Source organism: Carcharodon carcharias, chromosome 1, assembly GCF_017639515.1.
Source record: "Carcharodon carcharias isolate sCarCar2 chromosome 1, sCarCar2.pri, whole genome shotgun sequence".
Classification (NCBI taxonomy): Eukaryota; Metazoa; Chordata; class Chondrichthyes; order Lamniformes; family Lamnidae; genus Carcharodon; species Carcharodon carcharias.
This window is the reverse complement of record NC_054467.1, coordinates 249177609-249204825: the sequence shown is the minus strand read 5'-3', so window position 1 is coordinate 249204825 and position 27217 is coordinate 249177609. Positions and strand designations below refer to the sequence as shown.

General features: G+C 44.4%; 1 protein-coding gene across 1 annotated transcript in view; it reads right to left on the bottom strand.

Annotated features, from left to right (window-relative positions):
• LOC121278030 (dedicator of cytokinesis protein 2-like) overlaps positions 1-27217 on the bottom strand; it is a 1199266-nt gene that overhangs the window by 845840 nt on the left and 326209 nt on the right. Inside the window, exon 20 of the mRNA XM_041188048.1 lies at positions 18018-18107. Within this exon, the coding sequence (XP_041043982.1) occupies positions 18018-18107 (90 nt within the window). The remainder of the gene's footprint in view (positions 1-18017; positions 18108-27217) is intronic.

The window sequence follows — 27217 nt, the reverse complement described above, 5'->3', positions numbered from 1 at the left end:
CCACCCCACTGGAGACAGCTCATACCACCATTCTCTCCGCCAATCAAGTCGGGCTGTTCATTTGTAAAAACTGTTTCCCATGTTGTGTTGACACCCTGCAGCAAAACTGGAGTGTCCTCTCCAGGGCACAAGCCTGGGCAAAATTTATGGAGACACTGGGCTGCCCTAAGGTCAGGGTCCCCTTTTGACCTCCCCAGTTGAGTCCAAAGGAATGCAAAGCAATATGTTTGGTACCATTTTAGCTGCAGGATTTGCCGTAAAGATGACATATTTAGTCATCAGTCTGCCTTTGGGCTCTACTCCAGATTTTTGGTCAGGGTTTACTGCCTTAGCCTTCAACTCTGCCAAGGTATCCACGCAGCGGTGGAGATAGCCACTGGGAGTTTGGTTCACAAGTGCCAGGATATGTCCACATGCCGCCTGCACACTGCATGTCCAAATGTATAGCCAGGCACATAATCAAGGCTGACACTTCAATACTCTACTGACAGAATTGGGTTGTTAGAAATACCATCATGAAAAAGAAAGAGCTACATTTATAGAATCATAGAAAAGTTACGATGCAGAAAAAGGCCATTCAGCCCATCGTGTCTGCGCTAGCCAAAAATCGAAACACTTTCCAGCCCCTGGTCCATAGCCTTACAGGTTACAACGCTTCAGATCCAGTTATCTTTTAAATGAGCCGAGCATTTCAGCCTCAGCCACCAATTGAGGCAGTGAACTCCAGATGCTCACCACCCTCTGGGTGAAAAAGTTTTTCCTCCTGTCCCCTCTAATCCTTCTACTTTAAATTTATGTGCCCTGGAAATTGACTCCTCAGCTAGGGGGAAACAAGTGTTTCCTGTCTACCCTACCTAGGCCCCTCTTAATTTTGTACACTTCAATTAGATCACTCCTTAGCCTCCTCTGTTCTAAGGAAAACAACTCTAGCCTATCCAATCTCTCCTCATCGCTGCAATTTTCAAACCCTGACAACATTCTTATAAAGACCGGAACTACATACAAAATTCCAGTTGTGGCCTAGCCAATGTTTTATACAGTTCCATCATTGCATCCCATTCTATTCATTACATTCTCTACCTCACCCAATAAAGGAAAGCATTCCATGCGCTTTCTTGACCACTTTGTTCACCTGTCCTGCCACCTTCAAGGACCTGTGGACATGCACCTCAAGGTCTCTCACTTCCTCAACCCTTCTCAATAACTTCCCATTTATTGAGTATTCCTTTGCTCTGTTTGCCCTCCCTAAATGCATTACCTCGCACCTTTATGGATTGAATTCCATTTGCCGCTTCTCCGCCCACTCAACCAAACCATTGATATCATTCTGAGGTCAACATCTATCCTCTTCACTATCAACTACATGGCCAATTTTTGTGTCATCTGCAAATTTCCCAATCATGTCTCCCACATTTAAGTCTAAATCGTTAATATATACAATAAACAGCAAGGACCCCAACACTGAGCCCTGTGGAACACCACTGGAAAATGTTTTCCATTTGCAAAATCATCCTTTGACCATTATGCTTTGTTTCCTGTCACTGAGCCAATTTTGGATCCAACCTGCCACATTCCCCTGTATCTCATGAGATCTCACTTTTTTGAATAGTCTGCCATGTGGGGCTTTGTCAAATGCCTTATTGAAATCCATGTAGATAACATCCACTGCACTACCCTCATCAATCTTCCTTGTTATTTCCTCAAAAAATTCTATTAAGTTCGTAAGACATGATCTTCCCCTAACAAAACCATGCTGACTATCCCTGGTCAATCTGTGCCTTTCTAAGTGACAGTTAATCCTGCCTCTCAGAATTGTTTCTAATAATTTGCCCACCACTGAAGTCAGGCTGAATAACTTATAATTTTCTGGCCTATCCCTCTCACCCATTTTAAATAATGGTACAATGTTTCCAGACCTCCAATCTTGTGGGACCTTGCCTATATCTAGAGAGGCTTGGAAAATGATCCTCAGAGCATCCGCTATTTCCTCTCTGGCTTCCTTCAACAGCTTGGGATGCAATCCATCTGGCCCTGGTGATTTATCCGCCTTCAAGGATGCCAGTCCCTCCAGTGCTTACTCTCTCACTATGCTTATTGCATGCTCCTCCTCTTTAAGTAGAATGGTTGCATCATCCCTATCCTTACTGAAGACAGAGACAAAGTACTCATTGAGAACCCTGCCCACATCTTCAGCATCAAAACACCAGTTACCACGTATATCGCTGATAGGGCCTACATTTTCCTTAGTTATTCTTTTGCTGTTAATATACTGGGAAAACATCTTATGATTTTCTTTGCTTTTACCTGCCAAAACATTTTCGTATCCTCTCTTTGCTTTCCTAATTTCCATTTTTACTTCACCCCTGTACTTTCTATACTCCTCTTGGCTTTCTACAGTATTAATCTTTTGTGACTGCCATAAACACTCCATTTCAGCTTTATCTTGGCCTGTATGCTTCTGGATAGCCAGGGGGCTCTGGATTTGGCAGTACCACCCCTTTTTTTGAGGGGACATGTCTACACTGTGCCCGCAGAATCTCACCTTTGTAAACCTCCCATTGATTTGATGCAGTTTTTCCTTAAAATAGCTGTATCCAGTCCACTCTTGCCAGCTCACCTCTCAGCTTTGTAAAATTTGTCTTCCCCCAATTTAGAAATTTCACTCCTGATCTTTCTTTGTCCTTTTCCATAATGATGCTAAAACTAATTATATTATAGTCACTATTTCCAAAATGGTCCCCCATTGCTACTTCATCCACTTGCCCAGCTTCATTTCCTCGGACTAAATCTAGAATTACACCCCCTTTCATTGGGCTTGTTACGTGCTGGCTAAAAAAGTTCTCTTGAAAGCAGTTCAAGAGTTTTGCACCCACTGTGCCCGTCACACTGTTTGTATCCCAATTGATATTAGGGTAGTTGAAGTCCCCAACAATTACTGCCCTATTGTTTTCACACTCAGGAATCTGTCTACATATTTGTTTTTCTAACTACCTTCCACTACTTGGCGGTCTCTAGTACACTCCTAGCAGTGTGGCTTATTTATAAGAACATAAGAAATAGGAGCAGGAGTAGGCCATTCGGTCCCTGAGGCCTGCCCCGCCATTCAATAAGATCATGGCTGATCTGCCCCAGGCCTCAACTCTTCTTCCTAGCCCTCAACCCCCCAATATTTCAAAAATCTATCTACTGCCTCTTTAAATACTTTCAGTGATCTAGCCTCCACAACTCTCTGGGGTAGAGAATGTCAGACAGTCACGACCCTCTGACAGAAGAAATTCCTTTGCATCTCAGTTTTAAATGAGTGCCCCCTTATTCTGTAACTATGTCCCCTAGTTTGAGATTCCCCCATTAGTGGAAACATCTTCTCAAATCTACCCTGTCAAGCCCTCTCAGAATCCTGTACATTTCAATAAGGTCACTCCTCATTCTTCTAATCTCTTATGAATAAGAGCTGTTTAGCTGTTCTTGATAAGTCAACCCCCTTTATCTCAGGAATCAGCCTAGTGAATCTCTTTTGAACTGCCTCCAATGCCATTATATATTTTCTTAAATGCAGGGACCAAAAATGTACTCAATACTCCAGGTGCGGCCTCACCAACACCCTGTACAGTTGTTAGACTTCCCTATTTGTAAACTCCAACCCCTAGCAATACAGGCCAAAATTCCATTTGCCTCATAATTACTTGCTGCACCTGCATGCTAACTTTTTTTGTGTTTTATGCACAAAAACACCCAGATCCAACTGTGCTGCACTTTTTTGGAGTCCCTCTCCATTTAAATAATAGTCTGCCTTTTGATTCTTTCTACCAAAGTGCATGACTTCACACTTTCCTACATTAAACTCCATCTGCCAAGTTTTTGCCCACTCACTCAACCTGTCCATATCTCCTTGCAGATTCCTTATGCCCTCATCATAACATTCCCTCCCACCTATTTTTGTATCATCAGCTAATTTGGATACATTACGCTCTGCCCCCTCCTCCAAGTCATTAATAAAGATAGTAAGTAATTGGGGCCCTAGGATTGATCCTTGTGGCACTCCACTAGTTACGTCTTTCCAACCTGAAAAAGACCCATTAATCCCGACTCTCTGTCTTCTATGTGTTAACCAATCCTCAATTCATGCTAATACATTACCCCCAATGCCATGAGCTCCTATTTTGTGCAATAACTTTTTATGTGGCACCTTATCGAATGCATTCTGGAAATCCAAATACACCTACCGGTTCCCCTTTATCAACTCTGCTTGTTATATCCTCAAAGAACTCCAGCAAATTTTGTTAAACATGATTGCCCTTTCACAAAACCATGTTGACTCTGATTGTGTTAAGCTTTTCTAAATGTCCTGTGACTTCTTCCTTAATAATGGATTCTAGCATTTACCCAATGACAGATGTTAGGCTGACTGGCCTATAGTTTCCTGCTTTTTATCTCCCTCCCTTCTTGAACAGGGGTGTCACATTAGCAGTTTTCCAATCTGCTGGGACCCTCCCAGAATCCAGTGAGTTCTGAAATATTTCATCCAATGCCTCCACTATCTCTGCAGATACTTCCTTTGAAACCCTTAGCTGCAGGCCATCAGGTCCTGGCAACTTGTCTGCCTTTAGTCCCATTAGTTTGTCAAATACTTTGTCCCTTGTGATAGAAACTGTTACACGATCTTTCCTCCCATTGGCTCTTTACTTTTGAGATCAACCCATGTAGCCTCATTTGGTGCTTCATTTAGTATATCACCGTCAGGACATCACAAAGTGCTTTACAGCCAATGAAGGTGAGGTTGTGGTATCTCGCTGACTCAAGTTGGGCTCCCTGGCTCACACTGGGCACCACGGTTGCTATGCTGGCTGCTGGTTGGGTCCCTGCCTGCAGATGTCAATGGTGATGGATAGTGCTGTGTTATTCCCGGCACCCATGGGCCGCTTCAGGGGAGGGAGCAGTGTCTTTGTCAGGCCAGAGGTCATGAGCGGCCTACGGAAGGGTGGGGTAGAGAAGAATGACCTGAGACAGCGGTCCAAGGTTGGTGCCTCAGGGACCAGTGAGGGGAACTATAGTGTGTATTCAGCTGCTAGAGTCCAAGGAGAACAGTCTAGACAGCACAGAATTCCCCCGAATTCGAGGAACCCTGAGATGCTGAATTTACCCACTGGCAAGGTAATCTGTGGCTTCAGTGATCAAGTGGAACTAGCAACTGGAGTGCCATGAGCGCGTGGTCTCTTAACTCTGTTGTTGCACATCAAGTACAATTTTAAGCCTAAAGCCCATTTTGCAAAGAGTGGGGATAAGAAGAGAAAGGTTTCCAATCACCAACCTTCACTCCTTTGCGACACAAGCATTCTGGCTCCCCAGTGAAATACTGTTGATTCAAGACAAGGAGCCACTGCTGAGCTCCCAGCAAGCCTTTTCTTTTTGTGTTTTGGAGCGTTGAGCAATGGTCATCCACCGTAAGGAGTCTGTTTCTTTTAGATAAGCATTTTTTGTGTGTATATGTTTGGTGCCAGTGGAATAAAGGATCACTGAACAGCTCAATTTTCACACAGCAAGATCCCACAAATAGCAATGAGACAATGACCGTCAGATGATGGCTGAGGGATAAATATTGGCCAGAACACCAGGGAGATTGCCCCTGCTTTTCTTTGAAGTAATGTCGTGTAGATCTTTTATGTGCACCTGAGAGGACAGATGTTAAACCAAGGCCCATCTGCCTGTTGATGTGGATGTGAAAAGTCCCATTTCGAAGGATAGAAGAGCTGCTGGTTCTCCAGGCACTTTTGATGACACAGAGAACACAGCAGCACTGATACATGTTGTGCCAGGGGCTACTAGACCTTTTTCAGTTCTCTGGAGGAACAGTCAGATTTCTCTAAGCACCCCTCCCTCTCCCCAGTCCCCATAACCATCCACCACCTCACTGGACTCCCCCACCCTCAGTGTTTTCTAAAGCCCAGTTGGAAAAAAACTGTTCAGACCAGTACTCCTATTTCCCAGTTTTTACTGGTGTTCCATTTTAAGGTATGCAAGACCAGCTCGGACCAGTATTCTTATTTCCCGGTTTTTACTGTCTTGTCGTTCTGGATGGCAACCAATCATGAAGAGGGTTCGGGCCTCTTGCTGGTCCCAATCAACGGGAACCACCAACATTCTGTGCACATCCCCACCCAGGCAGAAACCAGTCCCAATGCGTCTGTGACTTGATTTTAGTTTTGAACTCATATTAATGACCAATATCATTGTCCAGTTGCTTTTAGCACAGAGCTGTGTTAAATCTTGAGGGAAATGCTTAGCAAACATTCAACATGCTCATATTGATTTGTTTTTTTTTAACAACAAAAACACTGTTGTTTTTAACAAGGGAAAAACAGATTAAGGGACGCCAGCAATTTTTAAAATTCTGCTGAATAACGTCAGTGGGTGTAGGTTACAGTAGTACAGTGGTTATATTACTGGACCAGTAATCCAGAGGGTTTGGATTAATGATCCGTAGACTCACTGCGGCAGCTGGGGAATTTAGTTAGCTAATTGAATACAAGCTGGAATAAAACTTACTGGATTGGCATAAAAGCCCACCTGGCTCACTACTGTCCTTCAGGGAAGGAAATCTGCTGTCCTTACCTGCTCTTGCCCTATATGTGACTCCAGGCCCAGGGCAATGTAGTTGACTCCTAACTGCCCTCCAAAATGGCCTAGTAAACCACTCAGTTGGTATTTAGGAAGGTGGCACAGCGCCAACTTCACAGGGCAATTGGGATGGACAGTAAATGCCGATCTTGCCAGTGACACCAAAATCTTGTGAGTGAGTTAGAAAAAGAGACAGCTTGAAATAGATTCTGGGATTTCCTTTAATTTCAGTTACTGTGGTAACTAGAAGCCAACCATTTAAATAACAGCCAAATCACGCACTGACCCTCTGCTGTCAAGGACACAGAAAAACACAGTTTTAACATCTTCAATTTCTGAAATGGAGCATTTCTATTCAATATCGGTATGCTGTTCTGAAACCCCCTTTCATCTATTCTCTCGGTACTGTTGCCATGGAGATGTTAAACTCCTACTTTGACATTGTGGCCTGAGTGATTTTTTATAAGCTGCGCTTTATTCCTGCGGTATTGTTAACAGGGCGGTATGTTGGTGTGATGTTTGTGTTTAACATTTATGCTCTTTTGTAAAAGGACATTTCAGTTAAAAAGAAGTGTTATATAAAAAAAAAACCTGACGGTAGGGCGTGCTAAGTCTCGGATGTATTGCCCTCTGGTGTAGAATATGGAATAAAGGAACCTTCTGCTTTTTAAATAGGAAGCTGGGGTTCAGAAGCAGACAACTGTGTGTGTATTCTTAATTAATAAGAAGTGACAAAACACTTCAGTTGCCAATGCGGAGTACACCATGGTAAACAAAAATGGTATCTTCCTAATTGGTACAGCACACCAAAAAAAAACTCCAAAAAAGTACTCATTTCATAACTCTCTTCATAACCTTGGGATGTTCACAATGTTTTACAGTCATTGGGGTACTTTTTTGAAATGTGATTGCTGTAATGTAGGAAACATGGGAACCAATACATGCATTACAAGCTCCCACAAACCCAATCTCAGTGATGCTGACTGAAAGTAAAACTTAAGCCACCACAGTGGGGAGAATTCTCCTGCTTTTTTTTGAATATCTTTTATAGGTAACTGAGAGGGCAGAAGGTGCCTTGGTTTAATTTTTTTATTTATTTATTCTTTCATGGGATGTGGGCATCGCTGGCAAGGCCAGCATTTATTGCCCATTCCTGAATGCCCTTGAACTGAGTAGCTTGCTCTGCCATTTCAGGGGGCAGTCAAAAACCAACCACATTGCTGTGGGTCTGGAATCACATGTAGGCCAGACCAGGTAAGGACGGCAGATCTCCTTCCCTAAAGGACATTAGTGAACTGGTTATTACAACAATCAATGATAGTTTCATGGTCACCATTACCAAGGCTAGCTTTATTTTGCAGATCTAGTAATTGAATTTAAACTCCACCAGCTGCCATGGTGGGATTTGAACCCTTGCCCCAGTACATTAGCCTGGGCCTCTGGGTAACGAGTCTAGTGTCATTACATCTAATGTTTTGTCTGAGAAACAGCACCTCTGACAATACAGCACTCCTCCCATACTGCAATGAAGTTTTAGCCGAGGTTTAGCGCTCAAGTTGCTGGAGTGGGATTTGACCCACAACCTTCCGACTCAAATGCCAGTGTATACTACCAACTGAGCCACTGGGAGGAGACACAACCAACCTCTTAATCAACTGCACCAACCAAAAATAGAATCCCATCTATTAGGCAGCTTTCAAAGTGCTACTAAACATTTACTGATCTATTCTTTCAACTTTTCTTGATTCCCTCCATACAAAATTCTTCCCTCACCTCTCATCTGCTCCAAGTCTGAGCCTATTCAACAGTGACTGCAAGCAGGCCAAGGCACCACTACCATCATCACAACCCAGTCAGCTCCATGCCTGAAACCCAGGGCTGGATTTGTGGAGTGAGGGAGGAGGAATAGAAACTGAAGGATTCACTTGTTCCCACCCCCGCCATTCACCATGTCCAATCAAGCTCTGGATGGCCAATTAGTGGCTGAACAGTGGGAGGGAGGCCATTTATAGTTGCAAAGGAAGATTGCTTCCTGACTACATACCCTTCCTTTGCTCCCTTCCTATCTTGCAGTTATTATCGGGGCCAGATTCTCATGCCTGTTTGTGGATGCCACAATATAGTCGACGCTTGTGACTTTGAGTTAATATTAAAATGATATAGTGATGAGTTTTTGTTGTGGCTACATTCACAGTGGAATATGAATCACAGCTTGGTGTGAATACATAATTTGTAGGTTGTGAGAATCAGCACTGTAGACTGGGACGTCATACAGCAGAGGGATAATGCCACCGTCACGGTTAGAATTGTAAAGCCCAACACCACCCACCCCCACTACCCCGCTCTCAGAGCAGTCTTTATTACTCATCGAAGGCATAAAAAATATTTTTTAAAACGTCATTAAAAATCATGCAGGCACTTCCGCCTTTCCCAGCAGGATCTGCTGGTGCATTCAACCATAGTGCCGGTGGTGGGCCTTTTCTACTGCCCTTGTGCCACTTCATTTAAGGTGGCGTAAGAGACTCCCAAGCCTTACTACGTCCGATGCCCGAAAGATACAGCTGGCAGTGAAAAATCGCGACGATTGGGTTCCTAACCTGACATCATCAGGCAGAACTTTTCATCAGCAAGGGAGGCAGTGTGCCTGATTTGGGGAATTTATACTCCATTAATTCAAAAGCTCCTGTCTCTCTCTCTGCCTTGCCCCACATTGTCACGGCAATCTTGTTTAGGCCTACCCTGATTTCTACATTCTTCAAAGTCCAGCCTCCTATACATTTCCTCCTTCCTCTGCCCCTCCCTTTGGTGGTGGACCCTTCAGCCATGTGGACTTCCCTCCTTAAATCTCCCTTCCACGTCTCAGGTTTTCTGAAAACCCTCGGGCCAAACTTTGGATGGCATCTTGCTTATATTTATTTGTTCATGAGATGCGGGTCTCCGCTGGCTGGGCCAGCATTTATTGCCCATGCCTAGTCGCCCTTGAGAAGATGGTGGAGAGCTGACTTCTTGAGCTGCTGCAGTCTGTGTTTAGTGGGGGCACCCATAGTGCTCTTAGAGAGGGAGTTCCCTGGGGAGGATTTTGACCCAGCGATAGTGAAGGAACGGTGGTATATTTCCAAGTCAGGACGGAACAGGCAGGTGGTGGTGTTTCCATGCACCTGCTGCCCTTTTCCTTCTGGGTAGTGGAAGTCACAGGTTTGGAAGGTGCTAGGCTCCTATTACCTGTGTTTTGTCCACCTGCATAGCGTCTTAGGTTGCGTTTTTGAGTCAAGGCACCATATAAATGCCAATTTGCTTTGTTTAATTCACCTTACTCCTTCCATGCTTGGATAATTTTGCTCTGCACGTTCAGCCACAAGGTTTTTTAAAAAGAAATACCCAGATATTTCAAGCATATTTGAATCAGAGTTCTTCACTAAAGATTGACATTGTCTCCTTTCAGACTGAGCTTCTTTGGATTTTGATAGCCCAGCGATGGTCAGGGGAAGGGAAGTTTAGGAAGGGAGAGCATTGCACAGTTGTGAGATCCTGGGTAAGGAAGAAAGTCTTGCATTTCCGCAGCACCTTTTGGCACCTCAGGATGTGTCAAAGTGCTTTACAGTCAAGGAAGCACTTTAGAGCTGGAGCCACTGTTGCAATGTGGGAAATGCAGCAGTCAATCTGTGCAGAGCATGCTCGCAGACAACAGCAACCTGATAACAATCAGATAATCTGTTTTTAGGTATTGGTTGAAAGATCAATACTGGCCAGGGCACCCAGGAGAACACCTCTGTTCTCCTTCAAAATAGCACCATGGTAATTTTAGGTCCACCTGACAAGGATAACAGATCCTCCGTTTAACACCTCATCAAAAGGACCGAACCTGTGACACTCCAGCACTCCCTCAGTACATGGTAGCTGAACACACAGGACAGGACAAAAATATCAAAACATTGAAATGGGAAAAGGCCAATTGAAAAAAAAAAACCCAGCAGTTATCCAGTGCTCCCTCTGTATTGTATTGGAGCATTAGCCTGGATTATGTACTCAGGTTTCTGGAATCGAACTTGAACTCACAACCTTTGAGCATCACAGGGAAGAGCGCAACTCACTAATCCACAGCTCATACCTGGAAAAGAATGAGTTAGAGTATGACTTTGTTAAGTGAGCTTTAATTCCAAAGCAGCAAGGATGGAGGGGGAAATGTGGGAGAAAATTTTGAGAGCTTGGAAGGAAGGTGAAAATCATTCCGAACAGCAGTAACCATAACGGTAAGATTGTGGCAAAGAGGAATCGTAAAGGTGAAAGAGTTAATAGCAGCCCCTCCCCTCCACCACCTGCAGCACCACCCCCCCCCCCACCCACCGCCACCACCCCACCACAAATACCCCCACCACCACCCCATTCATTCGAAGCTTTGTAGCTACTGGATCGTTTTGTCACGGAGTGCTCGTTTTCAGTCAGTCTGAGAACACAAAGCGTTAAAATCTCTCAGAAATCGAGAGCTCTGTACAGTCCTGCCCATAATGTACCCTGGTTGTTTTTCAGATTATTTTACAAGTATTACCCCAGGATCATGGATGGAAAGCCATCTATCAGCCTATTTACAATGCAGACCAGTGGCTGAGTAACACGTTCATTAATCATACTACAGCTATTTATCTTTCCTTAACATGCTAATCGAAAGAACCTAGAGGGAGTCAAATCCAATTTAAACACAGTGGAAATTGTGCTGTTTGTGTAGCAGCTTGTCAGAGGCATTGAGGCCTGAAAAGAAGGGATTTACCAATGTTACTTTCTCAATATGTAACCAGGTGACATTATAAAGGAACTCACTTATGTCGTCTGTGAGGGATGGGACTTCCAGGAACGTGCAGCATGCTATCAAAAACTTCTATTTATGATGCTTTACTTCTCTGGGAGACAGAATGTCACCAAATGAAGTATTTACTCTTTTTTTAAAACAGATTTACTTTTTTAATATTGATTTATTGCTTCTTTAGTTCATCCCGTACTACTTTGCTTGCAGGATATTTGACACTGCACACGTGCTCCTTGCTAGGCATGATGAAATGGATGAGACCACCAGTCGTTCCTGCTATTCTATAGTTGGGTCATTTTCTCCACCTTCACACCACCTCCACCCGACCACTGGGTATCACAGAAGCTTTATCTCTCACTCCTCCTTTCCCCCACCATCTCCCATGTCATTCGTTCCCTCCAGCCCTGAAGGCACCACTTCCATGGAAGATGACCCCCTTCTTCACATGCCGATTCTTCTTGTGTGATCCCAAATATGAATCCGAGCAACCAGCACTTCCAAATCCATGACCTCTACCACCAGAAGGTCAAGGGTACTGGGCGTGTGGAAACACCAAGTTCCCCTCCAAGCCGCACACCATCCTGACTTGGACGTACATTGCGGTTCCTTCATCATCACTGGGTCAAAATCCTGGACCTCCTTCCTTGACAGCACTGTGGGAGCATCTTGGCTACCAGAATTGCAGCAGTTCAAGGTGAACAGCCACCCCCATCTTCTCAAAGGCAACTAGAGATGGACAACAGGTGCCAACAATGCCAGGATATTTTATCATCAGCGTCAATAGGTATTCAGTAAAGTCATCACTGCCAAATCTAACTGGAAACGTTTGATTTTGGCTTCTGCAGGGCGATCACGGCTGACGCCAATCCTGTTCTCCACCAGACGCTCACACGTGCTTGCTTTCCAGCAGAGGTCATTAGAGACCAATGCCAAGGCTAACGATATTGGGCCAGTTGCACCAATTGGAGCTCCTCAAGTGTTGCAATAGCTGAGGTTAATTAACTGGACACATAGCTGGGAACTACCATGCATGAAACCAACTTAGTTAAAGTCATAACACCAAGTTATAATCGTCCCCTGTCAGGTGAAAAAATACACACACACAAAAGACAACAGGGTCTGATTTTACCCCAGCCCATCTGCTGTGAACTGGAGCAGAGGGCAGGTAGAATGGTCGTCAGGTTCAGATCAAGGTGGTTGGCATGTTTCCATGGCTGATGCCATTTTGAGCAGGGATATTTCAGGCACAGGAGGACTGCTTGCACTGGGAAGTTGCGGGGCGGAGGGGGGGGGGGGGGGGGTGGTGGTGGGGTGGGGGGGGTGGTGGGTGTGGGGGGCTACATAACGCATTAAGATCATTGCCCCAAAGATGTCACTGACACCGAGCTTTGAGTAATAGGAATCCCGTGCAGCGCCGAATCTGCCCACAGAAACCAGGGCCAGGACTTTTCCTACGGCGGGCGGACTGAGCGGGAGCCGGCGGGGGCAGCTGAGGAGCCAGTCACAGCCCGCGATCGGCTGCACACCGCCGTTTTACACAGGCGGGCCAATTAAGGCCCACCCAGCGTCATACACCTCATGCAGCGCTCTACCTGTGCGGGCAGGGGGAGGAGGGAGAGTCGGGGCCAGCAGCGACCTCCCTGAGGCACATGGCTGCCTCGGGGAGATTGAATGGATAATAAAACAGTTTAATAAATGATGTAAAAATTTATTTAAACATGTCCCCTCGTGTGACAGTGTCACAGAATCACAGAATTATACAATGCCAAAGAGGCCATTCAACCCACTGTGTCTGTATCAATTCTTTAAGAAAGATATCTAATTCGCCCCTCTGTCCTGCCCTTTCCCATAATCCTGCAAGTTCTTCTCATCAAAGTATTCATCCATTTATTTCAGGCAGTGCATTACAGATCATAACAACTCACTGTGGAAAAAAATTCTAAACTCCTCTCTGATGTTTTTACAATTGCTTTAAACCTGATTCCTCTAGTTACCGACCTTTCTGCCACGAGAAACACTTTCTCCTTTCCTCCTTTTATTAATTCAGGGGATGAGAAGTCACTGGCTAGGCCAGCGTTTGTTGCCCGTCCCTAATTGCCCCTGAGAAGCTGGTGCTGAGTCACCTCCTTGAGCAACTGTGGGCCGTGTGGTGTAGATAGACCCGCGGTGCTGTTCGGGAGGGAATTCCAGCGACAGTGGAGGAACAGTGATATAGTTCCAAGTCAGGATGGTGTGTGACTTGGAGGTGAGCTTGTGGGTGGTAATAGCCCGTGTGCCTTCTGCCCTTGCACTTCCAGCTGGCAGTGGGTTGTGGGTTATTTACTGCATTAAAGCTTTTCAAAAATTTTAACATCTCTATCAAGTCTCCCCTTAATTCTGTCCTAAGGAGACCAATCCCAGCTTCCGTCTCTCCACATTACTGATGTCCCTCGTCCCTTGTACCATTTCAGTAAATCTCCTCTGCACCCTTGCTAAGGTCTCAACATCCTTCCTAAAATGTGGTAGCCAGAAATAAACATAATACTCCAGCTGAGGCTTAAACAATGACTTATAAAGAATGGGAATAACTTTTTTGCTCACATACTCCATTAATAAAACCAAATACTCTACACCCTCCATTAATAAAACCAACTATCCCAATGGCTTTTTTAACAGCCTTATCACCTTTTCCTCCACATCCAAAGGCTTGTGTCTGTCAACCCCCAGGTCTCTTAGTTTCTTCACTCTTTTTAAAATTGTACCATTCAGTTTATGCTGCCGCTGCTTATTCTTCCAACCGACTTTAAGGTTTGCCCCTCTCCGGGTGCCTCATAAGTTTAAATCCTTCTCCATTGATGATTCACCTTTCTTGGGAACGAAAAAAACAGTGAAAACTGGGAAATAAGAAAACTGGTCCGAGCTGATCTTGTCTACCTTAAAATGGGAACTAAGTATCTCACTAACCACACTGTGGGTGTACCTAAACCACCTGGACTGCAGTGCTCGGGGAGACACCTCACTGCCACCTTCTCAAGGGCGGTTAGAGATGGGCAATAAATGTGAGACTTTCTAGTGATGCCCATATCGCATAAGTGAATAAAAGAAAAATTACATCAATTTTCCTGACTAGGGCAAGAGTTAACCAAGGAATGGGGGACCAGAGCCAAGCAGGCCAAAGCCTGCTTATGAATGTCTTCCCTAAAAGACATTCATAAGAACATAAGAAATAGGAACAGGAGTAGACCATTTGGCCCCTCGAGCCATTCAATAAGATCATGGCTGATCTTCTCGTGTTTCGATTTACACACTGTCATCTAACCCCGGTAACCTTTGATTTCCTTGCCTAACAAGGGAAAAACAGCTTTATTTTGATGAGCACACATATTCTTATCAAAAAAAGACTAAAACGTTCAAATAAATAGAGTATGAGGGTAGAGTTTCAGATTTGCATTGCGGTTGACGATTCAGACATGAATCCCATTCTAAGTTGCATCCTTTCTGAGATGTCCTCTTTTTTCGAGTCTCTGCTCAAATTTCTTTTTAATTTATTCTTTTACAGGATGTGGGTGTCGCTGGCTGGGCCAGCATTTATTTCCCATCTCTAATTGCCCTTGAGAAGGTGGTGGTGCGCTGCCTTCTTGAACCACTGCAGTCCATGTGGTGTAGGTACACCCACAGTGCTGTTAGGGAGGGAGCTCCAGGATTTTGACCCAGCGACAGTGAAGGAACGGCGATATATTTCGAAGTCAGGATGGTGTGTGGCTTGGAGGGGAACTTCCAGGTTGTGGTGTTCCCATCTATCTGCTGCCCTTGTCCTTCTAGGTGATAAAAATCGCAGGTTTGGAAGGTGCTGTTGAAGGAATCTTGGTATGTTGTAAATGGTACACACTGCTGCTACTGTGAATTGGTGGTGAAGGGAGTGACGGTTTAAGGTGGCAGATTGGATGCCCGTCATGCTGACAGATTTACCCTGGATAGTATTGAGCTTCTTAATTGTTGTGGGAGCTGCACTCTTCCAGCAAGTGGAGAGTATTCCATCACACTTCTGGTTTGTGCATTATAGGTGGTGGACAGGCTGTGGGGAATCAGAAGGTGAGTTAAGTGATGCAGAATTCCCAGCCTCTGACCTGCTCTTGTAGCCACAGTATTTATATGAGTGATCCAATTCAATTTCTGGTCTCCTGTCTTCTTCATTGAACCAGGGTTGATCCCCTGGCTTGGTGGTAATAGTAGAGTGGGGGATATGCTGAGCCATGAGGTGACAGATTGTGGTTGAGTATAATTCTGCTGTTGCTGATGGCCCACAGCACCTCATGGATGCCTAGTTTTGAGTTTTTAAAGCTGTTCGAAATCTATCCCATTTAGCATGGTGTTAGTGTCATATTTCAACTCTTTCTTGGACTCGAACTCAAGTTCCGTCGAAGGGTCGTGAGGACTCGAAATGTCAACTCTTTTCTTCTCCGCTGATGCTGCCAGACCTGCTGAGTTTTTCCAGGTAATTCTGTTTTTGTTTTGGATTTCCAGCATCCGCAGTTTTTTTATTTTTATAACAGTGAAGGTTATCCTCAGTGTGAAGACGGGACTTTAACTCCACAAGGATTGTGCAGTGGTCACTCTTGTTATGAACAGTTGCATCAGTGACAGGCAGATTGGTAAGGACAAGGTCAAGTTCATTTTTCTCTCTTGTTGGTTCCCTGACCACCTGCCCAAGGCCCAGTCTAGCAGCTTGTCCTTTAGGACTTGGCCAGCAGCAGTGCTACCGAGCCACTCTTAGTGATGGACATTGAAATCCCCCACCCAGAGTACGTTCTGTGGCCTTGCCACCATCAGTGTTTCCTCCAAGTGGTGTACAACATGGGGGCAGCACTGATTCATCTGCAGGGCCGGTGGAGGGGGTGCGGGTTGGAGGTGTGGTGGTATTTGGTTTCAGCAGGGAGTCTCCTTGCCCATGTTTGACTTGATGCCATGAGAATTCATGGGTCCAGAGTCAGTGTTGAGGTTGCCTAGGGCAATTCCCTCCTGACTGTATACCACTGCGTTGTCACGCCAGTGGGACAGGAAATATGTCTGGATGGTCATGGTGGCATCTGGGAAATTGTCTGTAATACTCAGTGAGTATTACAATCAGTGAGTATGACCTTTTCAGGCTGTTGCTTGACTAACCTATGGGACAGCTGTTCCAATTTTGGGATAAACCCCCCCAGATGTTAGCAAGGGCAACTTTGCAAGGTCAACAGTCATTTCCAGGTTCCACGTCATCTGTCCAGTTTCATTCCTTTTAGGCTTTATAGTGATTTGATACGACTGAGTGGCTTTCAATGCCATTTAAGAGTAAGCACATTGCTGTGGGTCTGGAGTCACATGTAGGTCAGACCAGGTAAGGATTGCAGATTTCCTTCCCTAAAAAGCATTAGTGAACCAGATGGGTTATCATTACTACTGAGAATAGCTTGTAGTTTGAGATTTATTCATTGAAATTAAATTCCACCAGCTACATTAATGGGAGTTGAACACAGGTACCCAAAGCAATAGCCTGGATTACTAGGCCAGTAACATTCCCACTACACCATCGCCTCCCACCCACCAGTTTTTTCACATGTCGCCAAGTGCAATATCTGCCATGAGCAAGTAGTTTTCTATAATTTGCTCATGGGATATGGGCGTCACTGGCTAGGCCAGCATTTATTGCCCATCCCTAATTGCCCTTGCTCACAGGGCATTTTTAAGAGTCAACCACATTGCTGTGGGTCTGGAATCACGTGTAGGTCAGGCCAGGTGAGGACGGTAGATTTCCCTCCCTAAAGGACATTAGTGAACCAGATGGGTTTTTTTTACGACAATGGTTTCATCATTAGACTTTTAATTCCAGATATTTATTGAATTCAAATTCCATCATCTGCTGTGGTGGGATTCAAACCTGGGTCCCTGGGAGTATTAGCCTGGGTCGCTGGAACACTAGACAAGTGACAATACCACCGCGTCACCGCATCCCCCACCACCACCCCTCCCCAGCCCCTCCCCCACCCCCGCAGCCCTAAAAGTGCAAATGCAATCAGGCAGCATGTTTGTAAAAAGAAATAAATTTTGCATTCAGACATGTTCCTTAGTATATTTAAGAGTGATAGCTTGGTGCCATTGCACCAGCTGAAAATGGGTTTCTCACATAAAACCATTTCTCATCCATCCCTGTGAGTAACATGGTTTTGACTTTTGAAAAAATATACAGTGCTATTTGCAAGTTACTTTGAGGTCAATCATCAGTTGTTAGTGTTCTTTCATCCAAAAGAAGCAACTTAATTTGAGGAACCTCCTCAAACACCCGATAATGGTGTAGTCAGCGGCATCTCCCAATGATGCTTAATTCACCCTGTGGGACAGTTATGTGGCTGGGACCCCCTTCTAGTGCAATTTTTATGTATATAATTGGTGCTAGCAATTAAGAAATTCTGCAATCTTTGACGCGGATTGCGCCAATTTTGCATTAATTGCGCCGAGAAAACAATGCAGCCGAATGGAAACTTTACACCGTGAGTGCCAGTCACTGCTTGACATTTCATAATGCCACCTCATTCTTTTGACAGAAATTACAGATGGACAATAAACAGAGCGATTGAGGTCTTACCAGGGCATCAAACACCAGCTTATCGTACGTGTTGTTATTTGAAAACTCCATCATGATACTAAAGAGAGCATCTAGCGTATCCTGGAGGAACTGCAGACAAAGAAAAGAGAGACATGGGGTCAGAGGCAAGCTTTTGAGCATCCCTTGTGAAGTGATTGATTTGATTTGCAGGAATTTGAAGAATTTTCACTTGCTTTATTGACCAAAGCATGAGAATGCCAGGTACGTTCACGTTTCATAGACCTTATAGAAGCAGGCACAAAACCAAACACAATCACTTTTATGTTTGGGCAGCAAGGCTTTGGAATACCAGAGGAGTCCATGGTGGGTGGTAGGGATTTTGGGGGGATGGCGTGGAATCAAAGTTGAGTGAAGTTTCTACTAATCCCATTCTTGGTAAAAGAAAGGACAGATTGGATCTTTGGACCCAAAGGACACGACATCTGGACATCCTAAAGCCCTTCACAGCCAATGGCACACTTTTGAAATCCAATCACTGTTGTAACATAGGCAACATAGCAACTAATTTGAGGTTCTACAAACAAGTAACATGATAACAACCAGATAACCTGTTCTTTGTTTTGTGATGTTGGTTGGGGGATCTTCTTGGAATAGCGTCAAGGGATCTTTTACATTCTTCCTGAGTTTTCTCTCCTGAAAGAGGACATCTTCAACAGTGCAGCACTCACTCAGCATTGCCCTGGAGGGTCTGCCTAGATCACGTGCTCAACGCCATGGAATAGGAAATGAAGCCACAACTTTCTGACTCAGAGGCGAGGGCACTACTGTCTGAGCCACATCTGACACTTTGGAATACAATCCTAATCTAATGAAAAATCCCACAATTAAAATCCAACTGTTTTATGCTACTTCCAGTGCAATTGAGCTGTCATCTCTACAAGCACTTAGCCAATTTTGCTGACTCACCTTTCCTCGGTTTTGGTGAACAATTGCTACGTATGATTGACTGACAGCCAAAGCCAACATGTGAACATATCCAGTTCTACCATCCTGGCAGGATGCAATATCAATGGAGTTGTTGGCTTTAAATGTATGTGTCACTTCCATAACCCAGGCAACCTTGGGCACCAAGATCACACTACTTTAAAGGTGCTACATAAATGCAAGCTGCTGTTGTTGTTTAGTAATGCGTTAATGTAAATAAGGAAATGCACCCAAGAGCCATGGAAGATGTTGCTGAGTTCAATATTGTAAAGGAGCCGGATAAGCATCAACACATAGAATCACAGAGTGGTCACATAAAAGTAGGAGGCCATTCGGCCCACTGCATGAGCAGCTCACCCTATCCCAATCTTCCACCTTTTCCCAGTAGCTCTGCAAATTATTTTTCTTCAGATAATGATCCAATTCCCTTTCAAAAGCCATGATTGAACCTGTCTCCAGCACACTTCCAGACAGTGCATTGTACATCCTAACCACTCGCTGCATGAAAAGGCTTTTCCCTAATGTCACCATTCTTGTTTCCTTCGAGGTGAAAAACCATGTTCATCATCTGCCATGTTTGGAAGGGTTCCGGCGGGTATGTAGGTGACTGTTATGGGAGACCTGCATTCGGAAAGTTCTGCTACAAAGAGGACAGGCTACCGCAGGCGATTGTGTCTCGGATGGGTTACTGACTCCAGATTTCCTCTGCTTGTATTTTACTCTGTCTCGGATATGCACTTGCTTTCATTGGGGGCCGTACCATTTCATATTTGGCTGCACCAGGTGCAGCAATCCTGGGAGAGATTCTCCCAGGACTCGAAGTCGATATGAAAACTCCTAAATGAAGCCCTCAGAGTGTCAGAGGTTTGCCATTATTTCTTTTGCCAGTCACTTTAAATCACTGTCCTCTGGTTCTCAATCCTTCCACCAATGGGAACAGTTTCTCCCTATCTACTCTGTCCAGGACCCTCATGATTTCAAACACCAGTCAGTAATGCAGGGTGCAGACACGGAAAGGAAGCATAGATTGATACTTTTTAAATAAAATTATTCGTTCACAGGATGTGGCAAGCATTTATTGCCCATCCCTAACTGCACTTGAGAAGGTGGTGGTGAACTACCTTCTTGAACCGCTACAGTCCATGTGGTATAGGTACACCCACAGTGCTGTTAGGAAGGGAGTTCCAGGATTTTGACCCAGCCACAGTGAAGGAACGGTGATATATTTCCAAGTCAGGATGGTGGGTGACTTGCAGGGGAACTTCTAGGTGGTGGTGTTCCCATATATCTGCTGCCCTTGTCCTTCTAGATGGTAGTGCAGCCACAGTATTTATATGGCTGGTCCATTTCTGGTTCTGGTCAATGGTAACCCCCAGGATGTTGACAGTGTGGGATTCAGTAATGGTAATGCCATTGAGTGCCAAAGGGAGATGGTTAGATTGTCTCTTGTTGGAGATGGTCACATGAACTTTACCTGCCATTTATCAGCCCCTGCCTGAATGTTGTCTGAATGTTGTAAAGGAGCTGGATTAACATGAGTAAGGAATACAGTTCTTAGAATGGGATGTTGACAGAGAAAGATTAAAACTTGACAATGTAAGGGTGTTGGATTCTCACCGGTAAGGTTACAGTCATTAACACAGGAGTTTGATTGGAAAGGGTCACTAATCCTGACAGCCTGAAGAAGCAGCATTAATGTCATTAGAGATACAGTAACTCAGGGCCGGAAGGAGTTACTCAACTGAATAGTGCGAGGAAGGGATTAGATGCAATGAGACACCGAGTGTGGCAATGCGACAGGGCTGAACCAACATCAGCCATCAGCAGAAAGTGCTGGGTAGGATGAGTTACTGACCCTGACAGTGAGGGAACTGAATGGGTAGAGATACAACCATTACCGCAGGACCCTTGGCCAGGAGGAGTTACTGAGTCTGACAGCGTGAGGGAGCTGGATTACTGGAAGGTGTCATATGCAACGAGTTATTGAACCTGGCAGTGTGATGGTGCTGAATTAATGCATACACTGTTGAAATGACAGGATTCAAGAGGCAACTCAGTCTAACAATAGCATCTCTTACATTAATTCAATGGCCTCACTTGAATCCTTATTTTATTTGACATTTTTATTGAGTCGTATCATCAATCATGCATGATGGGATAATTATTCTGCATATTTGATTGCCATTTGTTTTCTACATGTGGGTTAGAGGCACCTGTAACCTCCATTTCACCCGTGCTGTCTCTAGCATGGGAAACATTCGCTGTATACTCACTCCCACATCAGCCCTAGTCTCAATACAAGGAATAGTGCAAACTCACACCCAAGTCGGCCTTTCAATGTAAATACATAAAATGGAGTGTCGTTCAATTGATTTTTTTGAATAATTGGTGGTTTCCTGGCTACCAACTGTAATGGAGTTGATATGATGTGATGAATAGTGAGAATGGATTCCCTTACATGTATCTGTTGCTGGATACTGAGAGTATTAAATTTAAACTTAATACAGTATAGGAACACCATTACCTCCACGTAAAACATCATCCCGACTTGATCCAAATCCTGAAATTCTCTATCTAACACCATTGTACTTTTTTAAAAAATTATTTGTTTTGGGGATGTGGGCATCACTGGCTAGGGCAGCATTTATTGCCCATCCCATTGAGGGCATTTAAGAGTCAACCACATTGGTGTGGGTCTGGAGTCACTTGTAGGATTTCCTCCCCTAAAGGACATTAGTCAGCCAGATGGGTTTTTACAACAATCAACAATGGTTTCATGGTCATTATTAGACTTTTAATTCCAGATTTTTTAAAAATTGAATTTAAATTCCACCATCTGCTGTGGTGGGATTTGAACCCAGGCCCCCCTACTGCATTGCCCTAGGTCCCTGAATTACCAAGCTAGGGGACAATACCACTACACCACCACCTCCCCTTGGACACACATCAGCAACGACGATTTGCATTTATATGACACCTTTAACATTGTAAAATGTCCACAGTGCTTCACAAGAACATCATCAGAAAATATTTGGCATGGGCCACACAAAGAGAGATTAGGCCAGCTGACCAAAAGACCAAACAGATACAAAAATAGAGAAATCCTTGAAGCTCCTTAAGTCTGGTTGAGATGGATGGCAGATTCCTTTACACACTGGTGCTTCTAAAATTAATTAGATCGGGGCATTACAGTCTTAAGCTCTATTAAGATTGTATGTCTAATAGCAAAGAGTGGCTTAAAGGATGAGGGAGAGGGTAGAGAGTTTCAGGGAGGGAAATTCCAGGGCCTAGGCTGCTAAAGGCACAGCCGCCAACGGTGAAGCAAAGGAATTTGGAGATTTGTGAAAGATTGGAATTGGAAGAGCGCAACTCCTGTAGAGTTGGAGGAGGTTACAGGGATAAGGTAGGGGGAGAGACCATGAAAGGAGGATGAGAACCTTCAAAGGGAGGTTTTTCTGGATGGGGAGCCAGTGTAGGCTGGCAAGCTCAGGGGTGATGGGTAAAGGGAACTTGGTGTGAGTTAGGATACGGCTGGGGAGAGTTTTAAGCGAACTCAAGGTTATACAGGGTGGAAGCTGGAATCACAAAGACTGCAGCAAATCCAAGAGAATGGCTTCCCCCATTCAAAATAATCTTGTGAAAAATAGATACAAAAATAGAAAAATCCTTGAAGCCCCTTAGGCCTGTGATGGTTGGCAACTTGCCATATAATGGCAGATTCCTTTACACATTGGTGCTTCTAAAATTAATTAGATTGGGGCATTACAGTCTTAAGCTCTATTAAGATTGTATGTCTAATAGCAACCCAAAGCACGATAGGTTATGGTTTGCAAATGAATCATTTTGGATTATGTTATGTAAGTACTGAATCTTAATTAAACGGATGCGAGTTACAAATTGGACAAAGCATTTCTGAATCCCATTGTTGTTATCCCCTTGGCTGAAATGAAAGAAATTTGGTGCTTCTAATAAAACCAAAAGGCTTATTCTGTGAGGTCCTGGTGAGTGTTTCAGTGCATGAATATCGATATTACTGTCACAAAGCAAACACTCCACTGTTATGTTTCAATCTTTCAAGTGGATATGTCTTGACTCTTGAGGGACTTCAGTTATGTGGAGAGTTGAGGAACCCTGGACATTTTTTCCTTCAAGCAGAGGAGGCTATGGAGCTTTTTGAAGTGTTTGAAAATTATGAAGTGTTTTGATAGTGTAAACAAGAAGAAACTGTTTGCAATCATGAAATGATTGATAACCAAAGGTTATAGATTTAAGGCAATTGGCAAAGGACCCTGGGAAAATGAGGAGAACATTTTGGCTGCAGTGCCTTGTTATGAACTGGAACGCATTGCATGAAATTTTAACTGTTAACTTTCAATATTAACTTTCAAAAGGAATTTGGTTATAGGGGGAAATTTTTACAGGGCTACTGGGGAAAGAACAGAGGAGTGCGCCTCCCTGAATAGTTGGGGATAGCACAGATTAGGTGGGCTGAATAGCTCCCTGTGCGCATGATTCTCTGTTTCTATGGTAAGAAGGCTAACGTGAGGAGGTTCTAAGTTTAAAAATAAGGAACGAGCATTTGGATGGACACTGTGTAGAGGTCAAGATGCCTTAAGGCACATTGCGCTTCTGCAATGGAGATACAGGAGATTTTCTAAATTAGAGTGAGATTAGATCGAATCCAAATCCACAGCAACTTTGTGATCGATCTTGTTGCCGTAACTGAACCCTAACTTCTCTTCACATGAATCCTAAACAGATGAGGGATAATGGTGACTTTAGCTGACAGTATAAAAACGGCAATATTGGATCAGTCACTATTTTACAAGTCTCCTAGTTATCATTTACATTTAAGTCAGAGAGAGAGAGATGTATAACAGGCAGTTGAACTGATCAACCATTTTACACTGTTGGCAAAAGTCAACATCGAAGCCATGAAGTTTTCAGATGAATTGCAGGGGGCGAGGAGCATATAAAATATTAGGGGGTAATGGTTAGAAGGTCATGATCTGATCTGCATTTCTCACTCCCCGCGAAGAATCCCAAGCCATGGAACCACCCCCACGACCTCAAATCTAATATGACAATGTACATTACACTTTGTGCTCAAACCCCAGTCAATCCTTGCTGCAGAGTATTGTAACCATATATCTAAAATGATCTAAAATTACAAAGATCTGAAATCCCTTGGGCAGGTTGGCAATTATACTGCTCAATGTGAAACTAAGTCATTTTCATGAAAGTCTGGGTATAATCCACAATGGTGCTAAGTTTTCCCTCTTAAATATAAACGACTAGGAGACATGCAAAAAGCTGGAGCACTTTATAAAGATGGGTTATTGTCGGTGTTGACTTAGCTTATTTTAACCATTTGAGTCCCTCCAATTGGCTGCAATTTTAAGACAGTGAAATATGAGCCAAGCTTCCCTTTGCTGAACCAGCATCCACTGCCCCCGAACGGAATTTTGTTTCTTATTCATTCACGGGATGTGGGCATCGCTGGCTGGGCCAGAATTTAGTTGCCCTTGAGAAGGTGGTGGTGAGCTGCCTTCTTGAACCGCTGCAGTCCCTGTGGTGTAGGTACACCCACAGTGCTGTTAGGGAGGGAGTTCCAGGATTTTGACCCAGTAACGTTGAAGGAACAGCGATATATTTCCAAGCCAGGATGGTGAGTGACTTGGAGGGGAACTTCCAGGTGGTGCTGTTCCCATCTATCTGCTGCCTTGTCCCTCTAGATTGTAGTGGTCGTTGGTTTGGAAGGTGCTGTTTAAGGAGCCTTGGTGAGTCATTGCAGAGAATCTTGTAGGTGGTACACACTGCTGCCACTGTGCATCGGTAGTGGAGGAAGTGAATGTTTGTGTATGTGGTGCCAATCTAGCGGGCTGCTTTGTCCTGGATCGTGTCAAGCTTCTTGAGTGCTGGTGGAACTGCACTCATCCAGGCAAAGTTGATTCCATCACACTCCTGACTTGTGCCTTGTAGATGGAATTCATTGCCACAGAAGGCTGTGGAGCCCAGGTCATTGAGTGTATTTAAGACCGAGATAGATAGATTCTTGATTGGTAAAGGGATCAAAGGTTAAGGGGAGAAGGCGGGAGAATGGGGTTGAGAAACTTATCAGCCATGATTGAATGGCGGAGCAGACTCAATGGGCCGAATGGCCTAATTTCTGTTCCTCTGTCTTATGGTCTTATGGTGGACAGGCTTTGGGGAGTCAGGAGGTGAGTACTCCACAGGATTCCTATCCTCTGACCTGCTCTTGTGGCCATAGTATTTAAATGGCTAGTCCAGTTCAACTTCTGGTCAATGGTAACCCCCCAGGATGTTGATAGTCAGGGATTCAGCGATGGTAATGCCATTGAATGTCAAGAGGCGATGGTTAGATTCTCTCTTGTTGAAGATGGTCATTGCCTGGAACTTGTGTGGCATGAATGTTACTTGGCACTTGTCAGCCAAAACCTGAATATTATCCAGGTTTTGCTGCATTTGGACATGGACTGCTTCAGAATCTGAGGAGTCATGACCAAACATTGTGCAATCATCAGCGAACATCTCCACTTCTGACCTTAGGATAGCAGGAAGGTCAACTGAAGATGGTTGGGCCTGGGACATTACCCTGAGGAGCTCCTGCTGTGATGTACAGGAACTGAGATGATTGACTTCCAACAACCACAACCATCTTCCTTTGTGCTAGATATGACTCGAACCAGCGAGAGTTTTCCACTTGATTCTCATTGACTCCAGTTTTGCTAAGGCTCCTTGATGCCACACTTAGTCAAATGCTGCCTTGATGTCAAGGAGAGTCACTATCACCTCAACTCTAGAGTTCAACGCTTTTGTCCATGTTTAAGTCAGGCTGTAATGAGGTCATGAGCTGAGGATCTGAGTGATCCTGCCAGAACGCAAACTGAACGTCTGTGAGCAGGTTATTTCTAAGTCAGTGCTGCTCGATAGCACTGTTGATGACCCCTTCCATCTCTTTACTGATGATGGAGAGTAGACTGATGTGGGGGTAATTGGCCAAGTTGGATTTATCCTGCCTTTTGCGAATGGGACATACCTGTGCAATTTTCCACAGGGTGGATGCCAGTGTTGTAGCTGTACTGGAATAGCTTGGCTAGGGGCGTGGCAAGTTCTGGAGCACAAGTCTTCAGTACAATTGCTGGAATATTGTCAGGGCCCGTAGCCTTTGCAGTATCCAGTGCCTTCAGACATTTCTCGATATCGCGTGGGTTGAATTTGATTGGCTGAAGGCTGGCATCTGTGATGCTGGGGAACTCTGGAGGAGGCCAAGATGGAACATCTACTTGGCACTTCTGGCTGAACATTGTTCCAAATGCTTCAGCCTTATCTTTTGCACTGATGTGCTGGGCTCCCCCATCATTGAGGATGTGGATATTTGTGCAGCCTCCTCCTCCAGTGAGTTTTTTAATTGTTGACCATCATTCATGACTGGATGCAGCAGGACTGCAAAGTTTAGATCTGATCTGTTGGTTGTGAGATCACTTAGCTCTGTCTATTGCATGCTGCTCACGTTGTCTGGCTTGCAAATAGGCCTGTGTTGTAGCTTGACCAGGTTGACACCTCATTTTTAGGTGTGCCCGGCGCTGCTCCTGGCATGCCCTCCTGCACTCTTCGTCAAATTGCACGTGAGTGAAGATCAGTTGAGGGTCATCATCGGTTGTCAGGTTCTGCTCCAATTTCCCCAAAATGCAAGCTTGAATAGTCTGCCAGCAGATCTAAAAGAGTTGAAGTATAAAGGCAGGCTGCACCGACAAGGCATTTTTCAGTTAGGCATTTTACAACCTTCCAGGCTCAACATTGAGTTCCAAAATTTCAGACTGTGACCTCTGCTCACATTTTGTATCCTTTTTCTTTACAAGTTTTTAATTTTACTCTAATTCTTTCCCTTGTTTTTGCTTTCAGATGTTCATTATTCTGCCATTCCCCCCTCCTCTGGACACATTTTTTGCTTCTTTACTCCCATTATCATGCCCTTTGGCCCTGCACCATCAACTCTTTTATCATTAAATCTCTCCTGTCTTCCACTTTATCACAAACCTTCCCTTTGCTCCTTTGCCCAGCCTCCCCCCACTTTTACTTGCTCAAAACGTATTACATTTTTTACTATTCTCAATTCTGATGAAAGGTCATTGCCTTGAACCGTTAACTCTGTTTCTCTCTCTACAGTATTTCCAGCATTGGCATTTTTTATTTCAGGTTTCCAGCATCTGTAGCATTTTGCCTTTGTGCAG